The sequence below is a fragment of the Hippopotamus amphibius genome, chromosome 14 (genome assembly GCF_030028045.1).
Source record: "Hippopotamus amphibius kiboko isolate mHipAmp2 chromosome 14, mHipAmp2.hap2, whole genome shotgun sequence".
NCBI classification, from domain to species: Eukaryota; Metazoa; Chordata; class Mammalia; order Artiodactyla; family Hippopotamidae; genus Hippopotamus; species Hippopotamus amphibius.
Window position 1 is genome coordinate 4,056,925 of NC_080199.1, and position 24,636 is coordinate 4,081,560.

At 40.8% G+C, this 24,636-nt stretch overlaps 1 protein-coding gene across 3 annotated transcripts; it reads left to right on the plus strand.

Annotated features, from left to right (window-relative positions):
• The first annotated feature begins 61 nt into the window (after nucleotides 1–61).
• LIG4 (DNA ligase 4) lies at nucleotides 62–9,296 on the plus strand. Of its 3 annotated transcripts, XM_057707394.1 has the most exons (3): nucleotides 1,767–1,899; nucleotides 4,487–4,658; nucleotides 5,389–9,296. In XM_057707394.1, exon 3 carries the CDS (start codon nucleotides 5,417–5,419, stop codon nucleotides 8,153–8,155), a length of 2,739 nt encoding a protein of 912 aa, XP_057563377.1. In that variant the 5' UTR covers nucleotides 1,767–1,899; nucleotides 4,487–4,658; nucleotides 5,389–5,416; the 3' UTR covers nucleotides 8,156–9,296. The 3 variants fall into 3 exon arrangements, with proteins under 3 accessions (XP_057563379.1, XP_057563378.1, XP_057563377.1); XM_057707396.1 differs by lacking the exons at nucleotides 1,767–1,899; nucleotides 4,487–4,658 and adding an exon at nucleotides 62–226; XM_057707395.1 differs by lacking the exons at nucleotides 1,767–1,899; nucleotides 4,487–4,658 and adding an exon at nucleotides 1,698–1,741.
• Nucleotides 9,297–24,636: the final 15,340 nt, after the last annotated feature.

Consider the following 24,636-nt stretch of genomic DNA (forward strand, 5'->3'; position numbering starts at 1 on the left):
GAGCTCCAGGTCAAAGAAGCTCCTGATAATAATTCCCGTCGTCCATCTCCTGATAAGTACCACCCACCAAGGTAGACCGACCACCTACAAAAGTAAACGAATGATCAAAGCAACTTAGCGGATGCCTTACTTAGCTTCACTTAGCGGATGAAGTTACAAAGCAACTCGGCGGATGAAAAACTCTTGAACCTCTTTGAACCAAGCATTGGGAGGCTAAAATAACATGGTAAGTTGGAGACTGGGGTTTGAATCCACTTAAAGTTTGTCTGGTTTCGTAATTCGTTGTTCCCCTCTTATGTTACTAAGTGCAGTCTCCGACATTGCAGGCGCTCGTTAGATATGGAACACGGTACAAAAATGTACACAGACGAGTGCCTTTTCGTAAGATGGGCACGTGGAGGGTCCTCTAACTTCACACTGTTGGGTGTTCCTCAAAAGTAAGTTGATAATTAAGTTGAATAGTAGGTAGAAAAATTACCCACAAAACAGTGTCATATGACTTTACAACTCCATAGGTGATTTCAGAGAAATATTCAAATAACAGGTGAATTAGACACATTAAAAATTAATTGTTGTTGGGCTAGAAGGAGCCCTAAGTCTAGCTTTACTACAAACTAGTCCTGTGCATTAAATGTGTCAGTTTGAAAAAAGAGGCTTTTGTATATTAGACAACTCCTAAGGGCACTCAACGGTTCCAAAATGTGTTCTCAGAGCCTGTTGCAGCAAAATTTCACTTTCACGTTAAAGCAACAATATTTTATGGTTAAATTAAATAATTCTAGAAGTTGTTTCCTCCTACACTTTATGAATAATTTCTGCATTTCCACGGTGGAAGAGGACAAACCATAACAAGATACTGTAAAAATCCTGGAATATAAGGCTTGGGTTTGTTTTAATTTCTCAATACTGGGTATGTAGCACAATTACAGTATCATTGTAGGTGCTCAATAAAGATTCCTGGAATAGTTTTATTTTGAATCCTTCAATAGAAACTAGGAGTCCATAGCTGATTTCTGAGCATGCAACTGTTTATATCTGTATTATGAACTGTACATTATGTATTATTCCGAATTATGTATTATTTCCCTACTAGGGGACAAGAACTCACATCATAGTTGCACCATCATGAAAAACAAATAGGAAAGAACAGCCTTAGACAATTTTGCAAAAGCATATTTTTCCACCTAAATAAAACGGCAGACGTCCGGGGAGGGGAGATGCCCTCTCCTCCCCTGGGCGCTTTCACAACCGTGGAGATAGGCGTTGGTACCACTCTTTACACACAGGGAGAGGTGGTCACTTGCTAAGTAACCTAAGCAGAGAGGCTCAGGTCTAAAGTCCCAGGAACGAGCCAGTGGACAAAGTGTTTGGGGATCTCTGTCAGCGACGAAATCCACTCTCAAGCAGCACCTGCTGCTGAGGCCAGCGAGAGACGCGCTCGCAACCACACCGCAACCGCGGCTCCCTCGGGGCGGCGTGGCGGGCGGTCTCCCCAGCGGCCTCCCCAGCGGCCTCCCCAGCGGCCTCCCCAGCGGCCTCCGGGACGTTGCCGCGCCTGCGCAGATCATCTCTCTGACGTCACAGCCTCTGCGCCGGTGGCGACGGCGCCTGCGTACATCATCCCCACGGAGTCCGGACCACCCCGTCCGCTGGAAGCGACTACGCCTGCGCAGGCAGCAGCTGGCGGAAGCGGCTTTCGAGGCTTCTGCTTCCGGTGTGGTGGCGGCGCCCGTGGCTACAGGTCCGGTTGGGGGTGTGTGTGGTGGACGTGGAGGGGCCTCGGATTCCACGGAGGAGCCCCAGGTGGCGCGTGGGCAGGCGGGGGCTGGGCAGGGGTGGCCAGAGAGGAGGGGGCCGTGTCGCGTCTGCTCAGTTTCCCAGCTGCCGCGGTCTCAAGAGGTCAGGGCTCTTCCTCGTCCTTCGGGTGGCCCTCCCGGAGGATGCGCGGGTGGGGGGCTCCGACACCCCGGCGACCCTCTGCGTGGGGAGCCCGGCCTCCGGCTCGTGGCTCTGGCTCCGGACCCCGCCCCGGGGGCGGGGGGCGAGGGGACTGGCGGGTCCCCTGCCTTTGACTCTCGGGAACCGCGGTGGCTGCCGGACACGCCGGATCCCGGCGCCCACCCGCCCGCGGGGGCCCCTGGGCCTTGGAGAGGGGACGGTGTGGCCGGCACCGCGCAGCCCCCGGCGTCCGCCGGTGCCAGCGGCTGGACCCGCCCGCGGCTTTGCGGTTGTGTCTGGCTGAGCGCGGGCTTGGAGGGAGTGCGGTCCTTCCCTCCGTGCCCCTCGTCCGTCACGGACTGCCTGCCTGCCTGCCTGCCTGCCTGCCGCCCGCGGCCTTCCGGCGTTTGCTCGCGGTTCCTTCCCTGTCCCCGAGGTTCTCCCGGAACATCCCGTAGCGCTGTGGGAGGCGGGCTCCCTGCTGTCTTGCCGAGGGTTGCGCGAAGGAAGCTTCAGTTGTACCGTCCCTTTCTCTGCAATAAGATAGCATCTAATCACCTCCCATGTTCACCGAGTAAAACCTTACTAGTTTGTTTTGTTGTCACTTCAGGACGATACAGGCAGCAGCTGAGTAGATGATGAGTCATTGCTGTGCTGATGACGTGTATTCATCCTCTTCAGAGTTTAGCTTATCACTGTCAGGATGAAGCGTCACACGCTCTTCCTATCGGCTTGATATTTTGTAATGTTTATGTTTTCAGCGTTGTTTGGGTCAGCAAGCACTATAGCGCTACAGTTCGATCAGGAGCTTATTAAATGCCAAGCGCTGTGTTAAGCATCTAACGTAAATTGTCAGATGTCATCCTAGTTTCTACATGGTTATCCACCCGATGTAACACTTCAGGAAACTGAAACTTAGAGAAATTAAATAGTATCACACAGCAATTAAGTGTTAGACTCCACATTTAAACTCAGATTTTTTGGACTCCAGAACCTGAGCCCTAACCACAGGCTTTTTTGCTTTTTCACAAATCGAAAACATCAGCTAAAATCCTCAGAATCCAGAAAATAGAAGAGTATGTAAAAGGCAGTGGAAATCATAATGTGACTTTTTTTGTATAATTTTAACAAGTAAAAATATTTTAAGTCATTTCATTTTATACTGATGTTGGAGTCCTTGTTTTCTCTGTTGCAGTCTTACGATGCATGTATATTTACATCATCGGGGAGTTTTCAACATTAGTGTAATTTGAGTCTTTGCCTGGGACTTGCTCAGGGAAATTTTGACTTTGAGACCATAATAGAATTTACCGGTAGACCAGAAACTGTATACTAATCTTGAACATTCAAAGAAGTATTTCTTAACGTACTTCATTTTGTATATATTATATATGAATTGTAAATGGCATTATATACCATAATGTGCTGGGTTGAGGGAGCATGTTTTGATAGATGGGACAGTGAACAGACCTAACCAGGTGGTGCAGTCAGTTATGCAAATAAGACACAGGGAGGGGAAGCAGTTCCTATATTCAGAGATAAAAGACTCAGGATTGCGGTTTCTCTTGGGTTTCTCTCTTGGCCTAACTGACTCAGTAGAAGTTGGGTTTCCTTTGTCAGGAATTAGACTGAGAAGTGAGGCCTTTTTCCCTATAGGCCCCCAAATGGATGTTGTTAACCTTTCCCAGAGCAGTCATAGCTCCTAAATGTTTTTAACCAAACTACCCTACCGTGTGTGTGTGTGTGTGTGTGTGTGTGTGTGTGTGTGTGTGTGTGTGTGCGCGCGCGTGTGTGTGTGTGTGTGTGTGTGTGTGTGTGAGAGAGAGAGAGAGAGAGAGAGAGAGAGAGATCAGCTCCTGGCCTTCCCTACTGTGCTTTCCAGACTCAACTCTAACTTTCAGTAATTCATTCAACAGACCAAGCTACTGTGCACCAGAAGCTAGTGGCAGACATTACACCATGATTTCTGACCTCCAGAGACTGACAGTTTAGTACATGTGCTACTGTACTTCACCATTTGATTTCTCGTGTTAGATGAGGTAGCTTTGTGCTGATACTGTGTGATTCTCTTTTGTTGGTTGAGGTGGGGAACCTCATGGACTCTGCTCCACAAGAAATCCCTCCCTCCCTGGAAGCTACTGTGACTCTCTGCTCTCTGGGCTACATGGGGATGTACCAGGAGGTGTCTGAAGCCACAAGATAAAACATGGTTTAAATTCCTAGCATAGACACTTTACTTAAATCTGTTTTGGAAAAGTTAGTGTATTTTAGTATGACGTAGTTTAAACCATATTAAATTAGTTCTGATATCTTATAGATTCTAATAGAACTTGCGTACATATTTAAAGCTTGAAGGATGCTTCTCACTCTGGTGACCACTTTAGCAAATATTCTAGACCCTAGTCCAGCAAAGTTCCTGTTATTTCCTCTCTGACTTTTAGATGTTCCATTGAAAAGTTCTGTCTCATGACATTTTACTTTTATTATATTTTTGTTGAAGCACTTAGCATTTTATCATTGTCCCCATCACATCCCATTTTCATTACAGAATGCTCTCCTAAAGGCAGAGACACACTGTGTTTGCCCGTAGCACAGTGCCTGGCCCACACAGAGTCAGCAGCTGGTCTGGGCATTACTGGCATGGGGATATCAGCCAGAAGAGTGCACAGATGAATTTAAGTTTATAAAACTGGAAGTGACTACGATAACAGAGTTAAGAGGTAGGGAGAGTAAGAATTTAATGGGGAGGGTATTTTGATTTGGGTTTCGAATGCCAGAGTGATTTGTCACAGCCGTGAAGAAGCGACAGTAAACGTAGTCATCAGCTTTGTCTGGAAGAAGGATCCCTATTTGGGGGGAAAGGGCCCTATCTGCGTAGAAGCTCAGTTCAGCCAAATTTCAACTCAGCGAGCTAGCGATTTGTTAAAAACATGATTTTAGGAAATTTTTTCTGCATATAACAGATAAACAACAAGGTCCCACTGTACAGCCCAGGGAACTATATTCAGTAGCCTGTGATAACCGTAATGGAAAAGAATATGAAAAAGAATGTATAAATATGTATAGCTGAGTCACTTTGCTCTACAGCAGAAATTAACACAACATTGTAAATCAACTATACATCAACAAAAAATAAAATAATAAAATAGGAAAAATAGTAAATTAAAAAAAAAAGTTTGTTTCTAGTGCTATGTGGTGGTGGTCTGAAAGACAAAGAGGAGAAATATAAGAAAAGACCTCAGAAGCCCAGAATGAGATGGAATTGAAGCAAAGTAGTTGTTAATCATTCAATGTAGAGGTTGAAAAGAGATATCATTTATAGCATTGCTCTGTTTTCATTTAATGAACCTTACTAAACGTTTATTATGAACCAGGTACTCTGTAAGGTCTTTACATTAAATATTTAGTTGAATTTTATCTTTTAAAGTGATTCTCTTTTTGTTTTATCAGATAAACCAGAAGATTCACCGTCGCTTTCATGGCTGCCTCACAAACTTCACAAACTGTTGCATCTCACGTTCCTTTTGCAGATTTATGTTCAACTTTAGAACGAATACAGAAGAGTAAAGGGCGTGCAGAAAAAATCAGATACTTCAAAGACTTTTTAGATTCTTGGAGAGAATTTCATGATGCCCTTCATAAGAACCAAAAAGATGTCACAGACTCTTTTTATCCAGCCATGAGACTTATTCTTCCTCATCTGGAAAGAGAGAGAATGGCCTATGGCATCAAAGAGACTATGCTTGCTAAGCTTTATATTGAATTGCTTAACTTACCTCGAGAAGGAAAAGATGCCCTTAAACTTCTAAACTACAGAACGCCTACCAGAACTCTTGGAGATGCTGGGGACTTTGCGTTGATTGCATACTTTGTGTTGAAACCCAGGTGTTTACAGAAAGGTAGTTTATCCATACAGCAAGTAAATGACATTTTAGACTCCATTGCCTTCAATAATTCTGCCAAAAGGAAGGACCAAGTAAAGAAGAGTGTTCTTCAGCTTATAACTCAGAGTTCAGCACTCGAACAAAAGTGGCTGATACGGATGATTATAAAGGACTTAAAGCTTGGTTTTAGTCAGCAGACTATATTTTCTATTTTTCATAACGACGCTGCTGAGTTGCATAGTGTCACCACAGATCTGGAAAAGGTCTGCAGGCAACTGCACGATCCTGCGGTCGGACTCAGTGACATTTCTATCACTTTATTCTCTGCCTTTAAACCCATGCTGGCCGCTATAGCAGATATCGAGCGAATTGAGAAGGACATGAAACACCAAAGTTTCTACATCGAAACCAAGCTAGACGGTGAGCGTATGCAAATGCACAAGGATGGGGACGTGTACCGGTACTTCTCCCGCAATGGGTACAACTATGAGGACCAGTTTGGTGCTTCCCCACAGGAAGGTTCCCTTACACCGTTCATCCACAGTATATTCAAAACAGATGTACAAAACTGTATCCTCGACGGCGAGATGGTGGCCTACAACCCTAACACACAAACTTTTTTGCAGAAAGGGAATAATTTTGATATTAAAAGAATGGTAGAAGATTCAGATCTGCAGACATGTTACTGTGTTTTTGATGTATTGATGGTTAATAATAAAAAGCTAGGACAGGAGACCCTGAGAAAGAGGTATGAAATCCTTAATAGTGTGTTTACACCAGTGCCAGGTAGAATAGAAATAGTGCAGAAAACACAGGCTCATACCAAGAAAGAAGTAATTGATGCTTTGAATGAAGCAATAGATAAAAGGGAAGAGGGGATCATGGTAAAACAGCCTCTGTCCATTTACAAGCCAGGTAAAAGAGGTGAAGGATGGTTAAAAATTAAACCAGAGTATGTAAATGGTCTGATGGATGAGCTGGACATCCTAATTGTCGGGGGCTACTGGGGGAAAGGTGCCCGGGGTGGAATGATGTCTCATTTTTTGTGCGCAGTGGCAGAGAAGCCCCCTTCTGGAGAAAAGCCATCAGTGTTTCATACTCTCTGTCGCATCGGCTCAGGTTACACCATGAAAGAACTGTATGACCTGGGTTTGAAATTGGCCAAACACTGGAAGCCTTTTCATAAGAAAGCTCCACCAGGTAGCATTTTATGTGGAATAGAGAAGCCAGAGGTGTACATCGAACCATGCAATTCAGTTATTGTTCAGGTTAAGGCCACAGAGATCGTCCCCAGTGATATGTATAAAACTGGCTGCACGTTGCGTTTTCCAAGAATTGAGAAGATAAGAGAAGACAAAGAATGGCATGAGTGCACGTCTCTGGAGGACTTAGAACAACTTCGAGGGAAAGCCTCCGGAAAGCTCGCGTCTAAGCACCTGTGCATGGGTGGCGATGACGACGAACCACTGGAGAAAAAGAGGAAAGCTGCCCCGAGGAGGAGGAAAGTTATTGGAATTATCGAGCACCTAAAAGCACCCAACCTCTCGAACATAAACAGAGTTTCGAATATATTTGAAGATGTGGAGTTTTGTGTCATGAGTGGAACAAACAGCCACCCAAAGCCTGATCTGGAGAACAGAATCGCAGAATTGGGTGGTTACGTAGTCCAGAATACAGGCCCAGACACGTACTGTGTGATTGCGGGCTCTGAGAACATTCGCGTGAAGAACATCATCTCGTCAGATAAACACGATGTCGTCAAGCCCGAGTGGCTCTTAGAGTGTTTTAAGACCAAAAGCTGTGTGCCGTGGCAGCCTCGTTTCATGATCCACATGTGTCCGTCAACAAAACAGCACTTCGCCCGGGAATACGACTGCTACGGGGACAGTTACTTTGTGGATACAGATTTGGCCCAACTGAAAGAAGTGTTCTCAGGAATTAAGAACCCTGGTGAGCAGACTCCTGGGGAAATGGGTCCCGTGCTTGCCGATTTGGAGCACCGGTATTGCTGGGATAGTGCTCCTCTTAGCATGTTTCGACACCACACTGTTTATTTGGACTTGTATACTGTTATTAATGACCTAAGTACCAAAATCGAGGGAGCAAGATTGGCTGTCACAGCCTTGGAGCTTCGATTTCATGGAGCAAAAGTAGTTTCTCATTTAGCCGAGGGAGTGTCTCACGTCATCATTGGGGAGGATCAGAGTCGGGTTGCAGACTTTAAAGCTTTTCGAAGGAATCTTAAGAGAAAGTTTAAAATCCTACAAGAATGTTGGGTAACTGAATCAATAGACAAGAGTGAATTACAGGAGGAAAATCAATATTTGGTTTGAGACTAGCTTTCCTAGTGAGGAAAGCCTCTGATCTGGCCGACTCATCACAACAGGTTATCATGATGAAATATTAAACTACGTTTTATTTTAATCTCTTAAAATCTTTGCTTAAACAATATTGTTAGATACAGAGACACACTAATCATAACTTTTGATATAGAAATGACACCCAGTGGCCTAATGTCAAGAAAGAAAAATTTTTAGCACTGTAGTATTTGTTTTTATAACCAAGATGATATGAAAAGTTTAATGTTACAATCTTACAGATATCTACAATTTTGATTCAGATATTAATAAAATAGATTTAGAAGCTTTTAGAGTCATTAAAAGTAGTGGCCTAAACAGGATTTTCTGAAGTCAAATCAAAATTTAATAATAGTTTTTGTCTAATAAAAGCATTGCAAGAAAAAAATCAGAATTGTTGAAATTGGACTTGTAAATATATGTCTTTTTAAGTTGAAGGCTAGAATTCCTCTTTTAAATGTGAAATGTAAACAAATTTATTTTTTAAGGTTAAGGTTAAGCTCATGAGTAAATACCTTGTTAATGAGGTCATTAGCTAAATCAGGGGAAGTTGAGTGAGATTTAATCGTCTAAAAACTTCAAGTTAGATCAGTTTGATTTTTAAAATCTCTTGAAGTTTTAAAAGTGCTTAGCCCACACTTAACTTTTTTTCTAAAATAGAGCATGTTTTAAAGAAAATATTTTATATGGATCTGTACTTCAGTGTAGATAGTATTCATAAAGAGTGGTTTTCCTACGTGTAACCCATTGAGTAGGTGTCAAAGTGGCATGTGTTGTAACTTTCTTTACAGAGAAGTAAATTGCTTTGACTTTTTAAAATGACTTATTTATCCTTAGGTTATTTAAAGTGTGTATAGTATGTGTATCTATTTATTTATATATATATGTAATGTCTGGATTTATATACCAAATATATAAATACCGAAATATACCAAATTTGCAGTATATACATTTTGAAAAATATATTTTCATGACATCAGTTAAATACTTGGAATTTGGTACCTGAGAAACCCTGTGTAGATTATTCACCTGTAATTAAAAATTTTAGCCAAGCAGTGGAACAAATGTATGTTATTTTGTTATATTTCTTAATTTAAATAAAATATTTAATATACTATTAAAATAATTTCTTATATTTATTATTAAACAATTCGTAATAGTTACTTCAGTCAAATAGACATTATGGTATCAACATCATGTTTGACTGATTCAAGTCAGTTCTTATTTAAGGTCCTTCATATTTCATATTACTGAATGAGCTTTATTAAAAATTTTACACATTTTTATATAATGTCTATTGAGAAAAATTACAAAATATAAGTATGTGTAGTGAGGAGAAAAGTACATAATTTTACCACCAAAGATAATCTACTGTTTTAGGTTACTGATGGTAAGGAAAGTACAAAATGCATATTTACAGTGTAACAAATAAGTATAAAATAAGCTTTAATTCTTTATATGATTAGCTTTTCTCAATAAGTTGTGAGAATATTTGCGGGTCACTGAACTATGCCTACGTCATTTTTAATTGTTGCACAATATTCTAGTGACTGGTCCTGAATGTATCCATCTGGCCCGTATTGTCTGGCTTTTAGGTTACTTCACCATGTCACCTCCACTTCTTTTCCTACTGAGCATTGTAATAAATTGTTTACATTACTAGAAATGGAGTTGCTGATTCAAAGTTATGTATCTTCCGGTGACTTGAGACACATTGCAAAATTCTGGCAAGAATGCCTTTCTAGAGTCTCATCTTTAAATGTGGGTGAGTTCAGTTTCTTAGTCCTAGACCTGTTCTCTCTCCTTTCAGTCCATAGGTATTCTCATCCTGGCCAGTGGCTTTAAATATGCTGATAACGCACACATTTCTTTAGCCCTGATTTCTTTGCTTAAATATAGTTCACATATCTAACCGTTTACATAGCCTCTCCACGTGAAGTCACATGGGCTCTCAAACTTAACGTGTCCAACCATAACTATTCTTATAGTTTTTTATCATAGAAGAATTTTTAAATGCAAGAACACGGACAGCATAATGCACCTGTATGTGCACGTCACCTACTCCACAATCATCAATGATCAATCTTTTTTTCATATTTATAGACCTGAATTATTCTGAAGTCAGATCACATAATTTCATCTAAAGATATTTTATAGTAGAATCCCTGATTTCCCAAACAAACATGATGTGTTTTGTTTTTCATTTTTATTTTATATTGGACTAGGTTGATAAAAATGTGTTAGTTTCAGATACACAGCACGGTGATTCAGTTAAATGTACATGTATCTATTTTTCAAATTATCTTCCCATTTAGATTATTACAGAGTATTGAGCAGAGTTCCGTATGCTATACAGTAGGTCCTTTTTGGTTATCTATTTTATATATAGTAGTTTGTTAATACCAAACCCCCTAACTATCCCTTCCCCCAGCCTTCCCCCTGGCAACTGAAAGTTCTTTCTCTTAAGTCTGTGAGTCCGTTTCTGTTTTGTAAATAAGTTAAACAAAATCTTATCCAAAGTTCCCACCTCACTAAATTGTACTTCAGCTCACCTGGTTGCTCAACCTAAAAAGCGTAGATTCAGGCCTGACTCCATCTGTTCTCATAACTTCAATACATAGCACATGTTGTTAGACAGAGCCTCCACATACATTCAGAAGATGACCCCTCACTGCTTACAATAACTGTAGCCTATACCTGTATGACTTACTGCACTACAATAGCTACTTAATTGACCTTCCTCATTGAACAGATAACTCCACTACTATCTGTTCTCCTAAACAAAATTTTTACTTTTAAAGACGCAAGGCAGATCATGTCACTCCCCTGGTCAAAGCCACTGAGTCACCATCGCTCATAATGTGCGATGACTCTAAGATGGCCTGCGGTCCTACATTCCCTGGCTTTGTGTGGACAAAATCCTCTGAAGTAGGGAGATTAATTGGAAATGAGAAAAGGGAGCTTTCTAGAGTGATGGAAATACATGTTTTGATTGGGGTGTGGTTATATAAATGCATATATCTGCCAAAGCCCTTAAACTTAAGATTTGCACATTCTACTCTCAGTGAATTGAATTAAACATTGCAAGGAGAACAGCAATGAAATATTTCCAAGTAATGTCCAATTCCCATCAATATGCGTATGATCCAATATTAAAAATATATCAGGTCATTTAAACATTAATAGATTAAAGGCAACAATAAAAAAGTGGTACACCCCCTAGAGTAATGGAAATAAAAACAAAAATAAAAAAGTGGGACCTAATGAAACATAAGCTTCTGCACAGCAAAGGAAACTATAAGCAAGATGGAAAGACAGCCCTCAGAATAGGAGAAAACATTTACAAACGAATCAACAGACAAAGGATTAATCTCCGAAATATATAAACAGTTCATGCCCCTCAATATTAAAAAAAAAAAAAACCAATCAAAAAATGGGCAGAAGACCTAAATAGGCATTTCTCCAAAGAAGACATACGGATGGCCAAGAGGCACATGAAAAGCTGCTCAACATCACTAATTATTAGAGAAATGCAAATCAAAACTACAACGAGGTATCACCTCACACCGGTTAGAATGGCCATCATTAGAAAATCTACAAACAGTAAATGCTGGAGAGGGTGTGGAGAAAAGGGAACGCTCTTGCACTGTTGGTGGGAATGTAAATTGATACAGCCACTATGGAGAACAGTATGGAGGGTCCTTGCAAAGCTAAAAATAGAACTACCATATGACCCAGCAATCCCACTGCTAGGCATATACCCGGAGAGCACCATAATTCAAAAAGACACATGCACTCCAGTGTTCACTGCAGCACTATTTACAATAGCCAGGATATGGATGCAACCTAAATGTCCATCAACAGATGAATGGATAAAAAAGATGTGGTACATATATACAATGGAATATTACTCAGTTGTAAAAATGAATGAAACTGGGACTTTTGTAGAGACATGGATGGACCTAGAGACTGTCATACAGAGTGAAGTGAGTCAGAAAGAGAAAAACAAATATTGTATATTAACACATACATGCGGACTAGAAAAATGGTACAAATCAACCGGTTTGCAAGGCAGAAATAGAGACAGAGATGTAGAGAACAAACATGTGGACACCCAGTGGGGAAAACAGGGGGGGTTGAGGGGGAATGAATTGGGAGATTGGGAATGCCATATATAAATTACTAATAAGAAAAAAAATCAAATTGTACACTTTAAATATATGCAGTTTATTGTATGTCAAGAAAATTGGTATATAAAATTCAATAGCGTTCTTCCTTAAGGAAAGGAAAATATGTAAAATAAAAAGTAGAGACTTCTTAAATACGAATGTTTTTTAAAAAGCCAGTAGCTTTGGAAATTTGGGGATTAAGGTGGCAGTGACAATAGTTTTTGTATCTCTACAAACTCGCACATAAAACCAGACAGAACAACTGGATAGTAAGAAAACACCCAAGGACAACATTTACAACAGGACCAGGTAATGAGGTATCCCCAAGAACCCAAATATGCAAGAAGTGAGGGTAAACAGGTAAGCTACAAGACTTGCATGGGATTAGTATTTGTGTGAAGAAGACAGAGGGATGGTGTGGGCCTCTGAGGGCCCTGAGAAAACCAGAAACTACACAAATAGCCAGCAGGTGTTCACTGGAGAGCACAGAGGGGCAGACGGAACATCCTGAAACTGGGAGGGGTGTTGTCCAACACAGTAGCAGGTGAGGAAAAGCAGCCCCCCCCGAACCTGAGTGCACAATCTAGACCAATTCTCACAACTAAGGCACCGTCAATCCCTCCAGGACTGGAGATAAACTCCTCGGGAATGCGATAGGAAGTGAGGAAAATAGGGGTAATAGAGACAAAGGAAATCATAGGGCCAGATCAAGGTGGGAGCGACACAAAGCCAACATTTTCAGAAAGCGAGCCACCGTATTTTGGAAAAGTAACAGTAGTGAGAGTTCTGTGAAATTAGAAAAGTTATCCTGGACTACATTTTCTTCTAAACATTCTGGGAAGTTAATCTCACTTAACTATGGGCAACTAAAAAGTGTTGAGGCTGAAGGTACAAAACAGTGATTAAAACCCACACCTAGCATTCCCTGGCACAGGGTTATTGCTGAAATAATACTAGGTGTGGTTTTCCCTCAGAGCTAGTATACTTCCTTTTAGGGGATAAGACAAACAGATGAACTGAAACTCATGAGTTCTCAAGAATAATCAGGCCTTACATCAGTTTCAATTAATGATTGTAAAATCGCCAAAGCTCCTGGTAGCCTTCGTGCTCATTGCCGCTGTTTCCTAGATGTTTCAGCTTGCGGATTAAGGAAGCGGGCAGCTACTGCTGAACTGAAGGTGTACCCTTTCAAGAAACAGAAGGAAATTGCATTCCGTGCCTAATACAGGCCTTCAAACGCTGACAAAACGTGTGTCACAGTACGTAAGGGCAAAAATACCGTCCGGCGCTATGCATTCCCTAATCTCTATGCTTTAGGTAATCTGAGTTAGGTACATCCTTTTCCTTATGACTCTAATAATGGCTTTTACAATTATTGGAACAAGAGTTTGGAGGTGTGGGGGGTGGTCGTTACAGTCCCACAAGAAAAGTAGGAGTAACTGTGCTCCCGTTTTCCCTCCATTTCCCCTGTAAATCCCTTCCTTTGCCCTGGAAATTGGGTGTTGTTAATAGCTGGAGACGGTGCCGTGAGTCACACAAGTCTCCTCTGAAGTGACAACAGGCCGTCTGCAATGTTCCGCTGTATGTGGAGAGCATCACTTTTCCAGCAGATAGTGTGAGGACCTCCAGGGTTTACAAAGATGTTCCCATCTAATATGAGTCATTGTTTTAACAACTTTGGCTTTTTCTATGAATCGATAAATAAGATAATTAATGTTCCTTTGGAAACGGAGTAATTTGAAAGCCTCCGAGTGAGAATGAAGCAGTGTTAAGCCGAACGCCCCCCACTGACATGCAAGGGAGGGCCGTTATTCAGTTTCCAGTTGCTTTTATTCTCAGCAGCAGGTAACTTCATTTTCCCCATAATGTATCTTTAGCTAAAAAAGGAAAAATAAGGTACATTAAGTAAAATGAAACAAGTTAATGATGAGCATACAAGTAATAACTTTGTCACCAGATTAATAAATTGCATTCATCTGGTAAAGTTCTTGGGGATCATATCATATGGAGTTTTTTCTAGCTGTTCAAAACAGTGTTGAACTGAAGAGAAGCCATACGCACACTTGTATCCAGCTTGCCTTTTATTTACTGGTAGTGGAGCCCTATTCATAACCCAGTATAATTATTTATAGCATAGTGCTTGCAGATAAGAACTCCAACCATTCTTTATCTCTCACCACTTAGAGAAAAACAATTTTTTAAAAATCCACCTGATTTTTTAAGGATAATTTACAAAAATCAGATAGCAGGAAATGAAAGTATTTTTATAGATATTTTTGTCTTTTTTTATTGAAGTCTAGTTGGTTTACAATGTTTCAGGTGCATGGCAAAGTGATTCAGTTATGTCATATATATACATATTTATTCTTTTCCAGTTTCTTTTCCATTTTAGGTTATTATAAGATATTGAATACAGTTCCCTGTGCTATACAGTAGATTCTTGTTGTTTATTTTATATATAGTAGTATGTTTCTGTTAAAAGTATTTTTGTATATTCTTGATGCTGAAACAGTTTTTAGCATAGGTTCCCAAATGTGGTATAACATGCTATTTTAAAATATCTGCCAATTACTTTGATAATTCACTGAAAAAAAATTAAAACGAATTTACTTACAAAAAGGACAAAAATTGAACTTAAATACTATGAATATTGCTTTAGTTACTGTTGCTACAAAGCAAGTCAACCCAAATCTTGGCGGTACAGAGCAAGCACCTGAATTATGCGCCTGTGTTTAGATTGGACCCAACTGGAGTGCCTCGTCTTGGTTGGGTTGTGTCTGGAGACTCAGCTGGAATAGGCTTTGTCCCTCCCCTACCTGGCCTTGAAGACGTCAAGCGGCCATGGATCACACAGCCTCCGGAAACTGAATGGTGGAAACACCCCCAGGAATGGGGATGTGTTAGCTGCTCAGGTTATTCTCCAGAGGAGAAAGTAGCAATAGAAAACTGATACTTATTTTTGGTTCTGGAAGTGGGGTACTGCTTAAAACTTTCTTTAAAAGTGGTCTTGGAAATGGGCCTTGGGCAGAGTCTGGAAGAAATCTGAGGAGCTGTTTTGCAGGAAGAGAAAGCCTAAATTGCAAGCCGACTGGTGGTAGGAAGCTGGATTTCAAGGACACTGCCAATGAGGACACAAAAGGAAGTGAGGAAAACGTCACTGGAAGCTGGAGGAAGGGGTGAGGCCATCAGCTGTGGGTGTGGCAGAAGCTTAGTGAATTTGTCTCCTGCAATTACGCAAAAAGAAGAATGTGTAGGTGATGACCTTGGTTCCTTAGCTAAGGAGATTTACAGGCAAAGTGCCTGTAATGCCACCTGGTTTCTTGCTGCTTATAGGAAAATGCAAAAGGATTCAAACAAAAATCTGTTTTTGTCTGTTGAACAAAAAGAAACCACAATTTCATGATTTTGAACATTCTCAGTCTCTCCAGATAGCAAAGCTGCTGAAATGAAGACATTGCTTCACATGTCACATACAGTAAAAGCTGAAGGTTTCAGTGTGCAAACTTTGCTCTAACCACAGAAATATGTAAAGATCAGATGTGCAGCTTCACAAAGGGTTGTTTCAAGACATCCTCTCAGATCCTCTCAAGCAGACTATACCCAGGACTGATACCGAGCAGGGCCCTGTGGGGCTCCTGGGCACAAAGCCTTTCTGTGTCCCCTATGTCTTTGATGATAGGACAACAGCCTTCATGCAGCCTCCATGACCTTCCCTGAGTTCCAGTGGGCAGATCCAAGCAGTTGTTAATTCATGAAGGCGGGCATTGCAGGAGACCTGGGAGAAACAGGCAAGAGCAGCCTTGGGGCAGGTCCTGTCTCCCCAGCAACAATACACACCACAATATCTTTGAGCTATTTTGCAGAAGTTGAAACGCCCTCCAGGTGCGAGAAGTTAATGATGAACGATGGTGTGCTGCCCACAAGCATGCAGACCCCAGACCAGCTGGACCTGAAGGTGGATGACGCTGACTCCTGCTTAGCTCACCACCAGCCCCTCAGAAGAATGAGGGACTGCTGCTGCCTTGACCCTTATTGCCTACCCCTGACCATGAGCCCGACTATGAGACCTCTCCCTAGAGGGGGGCACAGTTCTTGAGGCACTAGCCACTGCGTTCCCCTTTTGCCTGGCAAAGTAATAAAGCTGTTCCTTTCTACTCCTCCAAAGCTCTGTCTCCGTATTTCTATTCGGCATCGGTGAACCGAGGCCAGGTTTTTCTCGGCAACAGGACCCGTAGTGGGTTAGACACAGTGTTTGTCCCTGAGCCGACTCAGCAGGAGGCCAGAGGAGAGAAGGTCTCATCTTGCACAAATCCACGTGTGACTTTTGCCCAGAGGAGTGAACCCCACTGAAATCCTCGGGAGACCCACGTGGTTCTTGAGAAAATTATTTCAGCAGAAACACTGCCAGCTTCGCTAGAAAGAGACAGAGAGAGGATAAAATGAAAAGCGACAGAGGGAAAACCACCAAAGTTCTGCTGGCAGGAAGCAGTCTCAGAAGACGACTCAGATGCAAACATACGCCTTTTTTCTTTCATGAAAAAGGGATGACTCAGAGGGCAGAAACTTGAGCCCAGAGCGTGGAGCCAAGAGCGGTAGAGAATTTTCCCCAAGCTTTGAAGACAGATCCAGGAACTCCCACACACACCTGGCTGGATTTCAGAACTGCTGTGGACAGAGACACCTATCTTGCGTTTCCCCTCCCTTCTGAAGGGGAATGTCTACAGCTCTCGCCCCTGGTCTCTCCCACCACCGCGTGCTGGGTGTACTGCATGCAGATGATTTGTGTCTTCTGTTTTGCTGGTCCATAGATGGAGAGCTGTGCTTGACGCTTTACACCAGACACCTCGTCTGCACCTGAACCTGATTTAGACAATGAGTTTTGTTCTTTGCTGATATTATAATGGGATGAGACTCTTGCAAACCTTGGGGGGGGGGGGGGGGCGGAGGCAGGGGGCAAATGTATTTTGCACGTGGGAGGGAAGTGAATCATTGAAGGTCAGAGGATGGACTATGGGGGGCAGATTGCAAGGTGGTCCCCATGATCCCTGCCTCATGGCAGAATCCCCTCCACTTGATTGAAGGCAGGACCTGTGATTTGCTCCTTTATCAGTAGAATAACACAAAGGTGACAGATGGCGTTCCGTAATTGTACTGCATTGTATACGTCTCCATCTTGGTAGCAGACGTGCCCCAGCCTCTCTCTCTCTCCCTCTGTCTCTGTCTCTCTGTCTCTGTCTCTGTCTCCCTCCTTCTCTCTCTCGCGACAGATCAGTTAGCTGCAAAAACCTGAAGGTTGCCAGCAACCCTGAGAGCAGGGAAGCAGATGCTTTCCCAGTTGAGTCTCCAGTTGAAAACTCAGCAATTGACAACAAATACACGAGTCTCATCATGCTCTGCTCTCTTTGAAACCCTTCCTTGATTAAATACAGGAATGTATGTGAAAGTGCTCACCAGTGTTTAGAGCACACAAGGCACAAAAGAAATACTTCCTCCTTCTCCTTCATTTGCTCTGTAGTAGGAAAAATCCATATGGGTGGCAGTACATTTATTACCTGACTTCAAACTAAGTTTTCAATGTTATCTCTCTCTGCTCAGCCAATTCCAGCCAAACTGACTTACTACGCGTCACCCATTCAACTGTCATGAACATCCTGTCTCTTCTACATGAAATGCCCTCCACGAGCCTCACTGTGACAGTCCTCAGATTTCAAATCCTATTCATTGGTAAAGTCACGGCTCATGTGCTGTTTTTATGGGGTGATCTACGCTGGTGGCCCAGGCGTGACGAATCTCCTTCTCCCTTCTGCCCAGGAATTTAGAATTGGGGGTATTCCTTATAATTTTCTGCCTCCCGGTCTATTTATCTGATATTATCTTTTAAATCAGCTGCTTGAGAATATGAATCATGCTTTGTGGGTCTTTTATGCTTCCGTGTGTCTTGTGTGTACTGAGTGATTCACAAATATACCTGGTGAACACCCACCCAGTTGCCTCACTGCTTTTCTTGAGACTTTCTGCTTTCCTTATCCCTAGTATCGCCGTTGTTTTTTAGAGACTTTATGCGACATATGTAAAATGAACACTTTCCACTGCTGCAAAACTCCTTGCCGGGGAAAGTTACAGGTATAGCTCAGTCATTGAGAGCACATTACCCAGAAACAAAGTGCCTGCGTTTGAACCCAGACTTCTCTACTTGGGCAAGTTTGCAGCCTTTCTGTGTCCAAGTTTCCTCTTGCATAAAATAGGGTAATAGTGGTACCTGCTTTATCAAGTTGTGAGGACTCCGTGTGAGTGTGTGTGTGTGTGTGCACACACACATCTGAGGACACATTAAAATTATAGTTAGAACACTCTATCTTATCACTTGTTATTTTTGTACAGAATATGAAAAGGAAAAATAATAGGTCCAGAGGTTCTGTGATACACGTAATAAGAGAATATGAACCGGAGAAAAGAACTTCGTTTGGGAGGGAAAACCCTGAATGGGTGTTACCAATCTTTTTTGGCCCTTTCTCCTGCAAAGTGGCCACAACCGGGAATGATTTTTGCCCTTCAGGGATTTGGCGACATCTGGAAACTTTTTGATTGTCAAGACTGGGCTGGGGTTATGATTGACATCTAGCGGGCAGAGGCCAAGGATACTGTTAAATCCTACGATGAACAGAAAATCTCCCCACAAATTATGATGCAGACCGGAATGTCCATAATGGTGAGGATGAGAAAGATTCACCTGAAATGTAACGAAAGAAGACCTCATGTTACTTGTGAGTGACTCCAAAAGACCATGCCTAATCACAGCTTTATTGCAAGCCAGTTTTTCATTCATAAATTGAAAGCTATTTCCTGCCTCTCCCTTTAAAAGGGTTTGTATGTGGGTTAATTAGTGTTTGCAAAGTCCTTTGAAGATGTGAAGTCCTATGTAAATGCTATTTATTATTAATTACCATTCTGGAAGACCGTGCTGTGACCCTCCTTGTTCACGACCACAGCCAAGCCTCAAAGGCCTGAGAGACGCTGTGTGATTTTTGATAAGTAGGAACATTTATGATGAGAAAGATAGGTATTGGGACCTAAGCCAGTTTTCGATGGCTGGGATATGACTGTATATAAATTGGCTCATTAAGATCAAGAAAACTATAGGCTTTGCTTTGGGATATGTTTGCTAACTAGGAGTAAATTTCTTCCAGTTTCATGACACTGTGTGTGTTGGGGCAAGGGTAGCAAGAATCTATCATACAACTTTAATAATTATAAAAAAACAATTAATTTATAGAAAAATTCTACTATTTATATTTATAAACTGGTTTTCTCTGGCCCAGGAGTCACTGTGTAATTTGGCCTGGGTCTGATAAAATAAAGACAATAAAATGATTTGCAAAAGTCTAAGGAAACCGAGAAACTGAGGATGATACAATACGTTTTTTTCTCTAGCTATGAAGCGTACATTATGTCCCATAAATATAATTTTATCTTTCGACAGTATAAATTGTCTTTAAATTTCAATATAGCTCTTGATTTTACCGAATGTGACCATTTTTCCTGTTAAGAGATAGAATCTAACCTCTAGATTTAAATAACAATGTTATCTTTAACTTAGTCTGGATAAAGTATCTGTGGTGACATACTGGGGTAAATAATTCTAAGCTGTGAGATTTGGCTTTGCTAAATTCTGATGCACACATATGTGAACTTCAGTTTTAAAAGAAATGACATTTCATGCCAATGGGGGAAAACATGCATTATTTAAGAAGTAGTTTGGAGACAGCTGTGTAATCATCTAGACAACAAACCCTCTCTCATTGCTTAAATACATCTCAGATATACCAGAAATTTAAAAGGAAGAAGATAAAGCCATACAAACAATGTAAATTTAGGAGAAGGGTATTTTAAGTATAGAAAACAAAAACAAAAACAGGAGCCAGAGAAGTAAAGATTGCTAAATTTAATTTATATAATTCATAAAAATATTCTGCAGTAAATGCCATTAAGTCAAAGGAAGTGATGCAGGAAAAATATTTGTAACAAAATAGCAGAAAAATGACTTTTTTTCTTTACTATATGAGGAGATCCCATAAAGGCTATCAACTATGTAATAAACAATAAATACAACTGTATGTAAAACTGTTCAAGAACATGAAAAGAAAACACACAGCTATTAAACATATAAAAAGATATCTTCCTCATTCATAACAAAGACAAACTAAAGTTGTATTTTTCTTTGTGCTATCAAATATGCAAAACAAAATTTTGATAATATTTTGTGTTGATAAGAATGTGAGAAAGATATTCTCATGCTTTTTTGATGCAAATATTTATATCATGTTTATATTGATTTTTCTATGAGGGAAAGGACAATCTCTATCAGAATTTAAAATGCATTTATACTCTGGGCAAATTAGTGAATTTTTAGAGATTTATCTTTCTGAGGTTGTTACACGTGTACAAAAACATACATGTACAAGCATAGTTACTGTAAAATTACACTATGATGAGGGAGAAAACTAAGTTAAATGTAACAGATGTTTGGTTACATATATGATGGTATATCAGCCCATGATAACATAAAAGCTATGTTAAAAAAAAAGGCATTTCTGCATTTACCAATAAGGAAGTATCTTTGAGATATATGAAGTAGAATAAGAAAAGAAATCTGCAGGACACCGTGGAGATTCTTTTACCATTCATTTTTTTAAAGGGCAATGCATACTAGTATGCGCATACGTGCTATCACATCTCCTCCAGATTGCACAGAAACTGTCAAAGTGTCTCCTCCTGAGAAGGAAAGTGAGGGCCTAAACTTTGTACTAGGTTTACGTATTAACTATTGAAAACAAGGAGGGACCAACAGACGAAATACCTGTTCATACCAACACCTGCTAAGAATTACCATAGTCCTTTGCATTTTCCAATACTTGTGCCCTGACCGCTCAGGAATGCAGGGTATGTTATTGCCTTGTCTATGTGACTGTGTGGTAACCATCTTCCTCGTAGGAAAACAAACATTATTTTTATATTGATTTTGGCATTGAAAAACTATATCATATTTTTGGTTATTAGATACATAGAGATAAAATGTTTTAAAATAAAAATGTTTTTGTTTATTGAAAAAATGCAATGAATGATACCAGTTTAATCATGGGGAAATTTTTGTTGGAGTTAAGGATGCCATTTCATTAAAACAGCCTAGATGAAGAAGTCTCAACTATTTTCCTGACACATTGTTATAAAGGTTAAATCTACCTGGCATTTATGTTTGGCATGAGAGTCAAGCTACATTCAAACTGTATTTCGTGTTTGTTTTTCAAGAATAAGTGCTAATTTTAAGGGACTTGCCTAATTACAACAGAGACCCACTGCCTTCTTTCCTTGCTTTATTGCACTGACAATGGATATTGGTCCTTGAATTGTAAATAAAGATAAAAAAAATAAGATCTGACTTCTTCAAGACGGATCCTCTAGATTAATGATGAGATGGAAAATTAAAGGGCACAGTAATCACCAAACGGATTTAGTCTCCACTCAGCAGTGTCGTTTTCCTCTGACCAGCATCACCAGAGGAAATACTTCGAGAAGGTACAGTTTTCTCCCCCAAAAGATATCTCAAAAGAGCTGTTCCCCAGAGTTTCCTGGTTTTCCTTCAATGTAAACTTATTGATTGAAGGAGTTTCCCATTTCGTGTAGGAAATCCTCATGTAAAATCAGCTTACACTTTTCTTCAGTAGAGAAACCTGGTGATGTAGTTCTTACATGATTGTCTCCTAAGAATCAGTTCATTGGAAGATAACCCGCAAAATACTTTTCCAGACAATCTGCTAACAACCAGGCTCAAATGCCAGCCTTGGTAGGAGCAGATGACAGACTCGTCACTCACTGAACGGGACAACGAATTTCAACCTTATTTGATTTTGTTAATTAGTGTAAATGAGATCACTGTAGGAGCAGTTGCTAATGATCAGTTATCATCAAATCCCTGATGGGCGAGGTGGACCCGAGACGCACCATCTGCATCACACGCATTTACCTGAACACAATGAGAATGAGGGGGTGACATTTTTCACGATCTAGTTCTTGGTTAGCGTCACTCTTCAAAGTGAAATTCCCTGTGTATGGAGATGCAAGGAGGCTTATTGCAATACTACTTGCAAAAGAAAAAGGTGAGGAACCATCTAAATGGATAAGCAAAATGAACTACTTCCTATGATGATATGATAGACAACCGTTACATCATTTTTTTAAAAATCAATATTCTATTTATTTACTTGGCTGTGTTGGGTCTTCATTGCTGCACTTGGGCTTTCTCTAGTTGCAGTGAGCTGGGGCTACTCTTTATTTCCATGCACAAGCTTCTCAGTGCGGTGGCTTCTCTTGCTGTGGAACATAGGCTCTAGGCGTGCGGGCTTCAGCAGTTGTGGCACACAGACTCAGTAGTTGTGGTGCACGGACTTAGTTGCTCTGTAGCATGTGGGATCTTCCCGGCCCGGGGCTCGAACCCATGTCCCCTGCATTGGGCAGGTGGGTTCTTAACCACTGCGCCACCAGGGGAGTCCCTAGACAACCATTAAATTATTGAGGAAGAAGATTTCTTAGCATATAATGTATGCAAAATGATATAAACAGCATGCAATTAGAAAATACTTAGATGCAGAGAAAAAAATACAACTACACATCAAACTAGCAACACCAATTATATGGAAAGGCAGTAATCATGAGTGCTTTTCTTTGTGTTTTCCTGAATTTTTTAGTACTTTTGCACTGAGAGAAAAATTTCAGGAAAATGACATTGGTATGAACTTTAAAAAAATGAGACACTGAATCCTGAAATCAGAAATCTTATTTTTCTCTCCTGGTGGAATTCATAAGATATGTCCTTTCTTTTCCCTTTTGGCTGATTTAACTCTTCAGATTCCTTTCTAGTGATTCCTTCATTATTTCACAAGTTTTTACTAATGGGAAAGCAGGAGTTGTATTTTATTCTATAGTGATTATAAGTTGTTAGGTATAATCTGCTTCTCATTCATTGGTGGTCTTGCTGATACCAAATAGGGCCTGTTATCACAGACCTGCGCTCCAGCCCTTCTGCTAATGTGGAAAGAGTGACTGGGCCCAGACTATAGGATAGATTAGAATTGAATAAAATAGAATTACTAGAATATTATGAGAATGAGACTTACATACACATGGTTCTATGTTCTTTAAGCAAAGAGCTGATTTTGTAGTACAGTATATCAGAATAAAGTAAGAATTAAAAAGTCACCAGGTGTCCTTCGTGTAAATAATAGGAAGTATAAACTATGAAGCTAGAAACATATCAAATGAATTGTACCTGATTTATAAGATTCTCTCTCAGGAGCCTTTTGGATGAACTTAATGACAAGTACAGTTTAGCATTTCTGTGTTAATCAAAAATCTATCTTTAAGCTTGTGCCTATTAAGGACAACAAATAAAAATCAGAAGGGAGAGAGCAATTAGAAAAAATAATGCCCTGAGACTGAGAAACCATAGAACACCATTTCCTGTCATTCTACAGAAGAGAGAACTGTCATTGGAAGCTTCATTCTTTATTTATCATAACCTCCGTCATCTGTCCACCATTGCCTCCCCTTTAACACTCAAATTATGCTTCAGTTTCTCAACATGAAATCATTGTTCTAATCAACAGGCTTCCCTGCGGCCCTTCAGTCTATAAGAAACCATTTCTGTAGAAAACCTGGAAAGATATACATCTCATTATTAGGTACATCCTTCCTTGTGTTCACAGAGATTTTAGAGCGCCCTTGACCCTCCTCTCTTTCTGTAAAAGCCCATCGTGTCTTATGTGGCTTACTCCTGCCTTTACCTGCTCCATACGTTGTTGACTGAAGAAAAAACAGCACAGCCTAAAAGTTGAGAATTATGTTTTATTCAGTGGACTTTCTGAGAACTTAAGCTTGGGAGGCAGCGTCTCAGATGGCTCTGAGGGACTGCTCCCAAGAGGTAAGGGCGGGGCCAGGGTATATAGCAGTTTTTGCAACAAAGACCAGGTAGTTGGAACATCAAAAGATTACTGTTAATTAAAGAAAACCAGATATGTCAAGCAAAGGAATTTAGCGCTTTTCTACGTATGGGAAGATACAAGAGTGTGGGCTCACTGAAATCATCCCTTTGATAGGCACCTCAGCTCTCTGGGGCCAGTATCCTGTGTTTTCTCATCCTAAATCCCCTCAGGGCTCACCATAGGGGCTGCTGTGGTGGCCTGATGGCTGCAACTTCCTTTGTTTACTGATATAGAAAGTGAAATTTTTCATTCA

Excerpts from the sequence above, each read along its gene's own strand:
- LIG4 (XM_057707396.1), top strand. The coding sequence starts at position 5,417 with ATGGCTGCCTCACAAACTTCACAAACTGTTGCATCTCACGTTCCTTTT.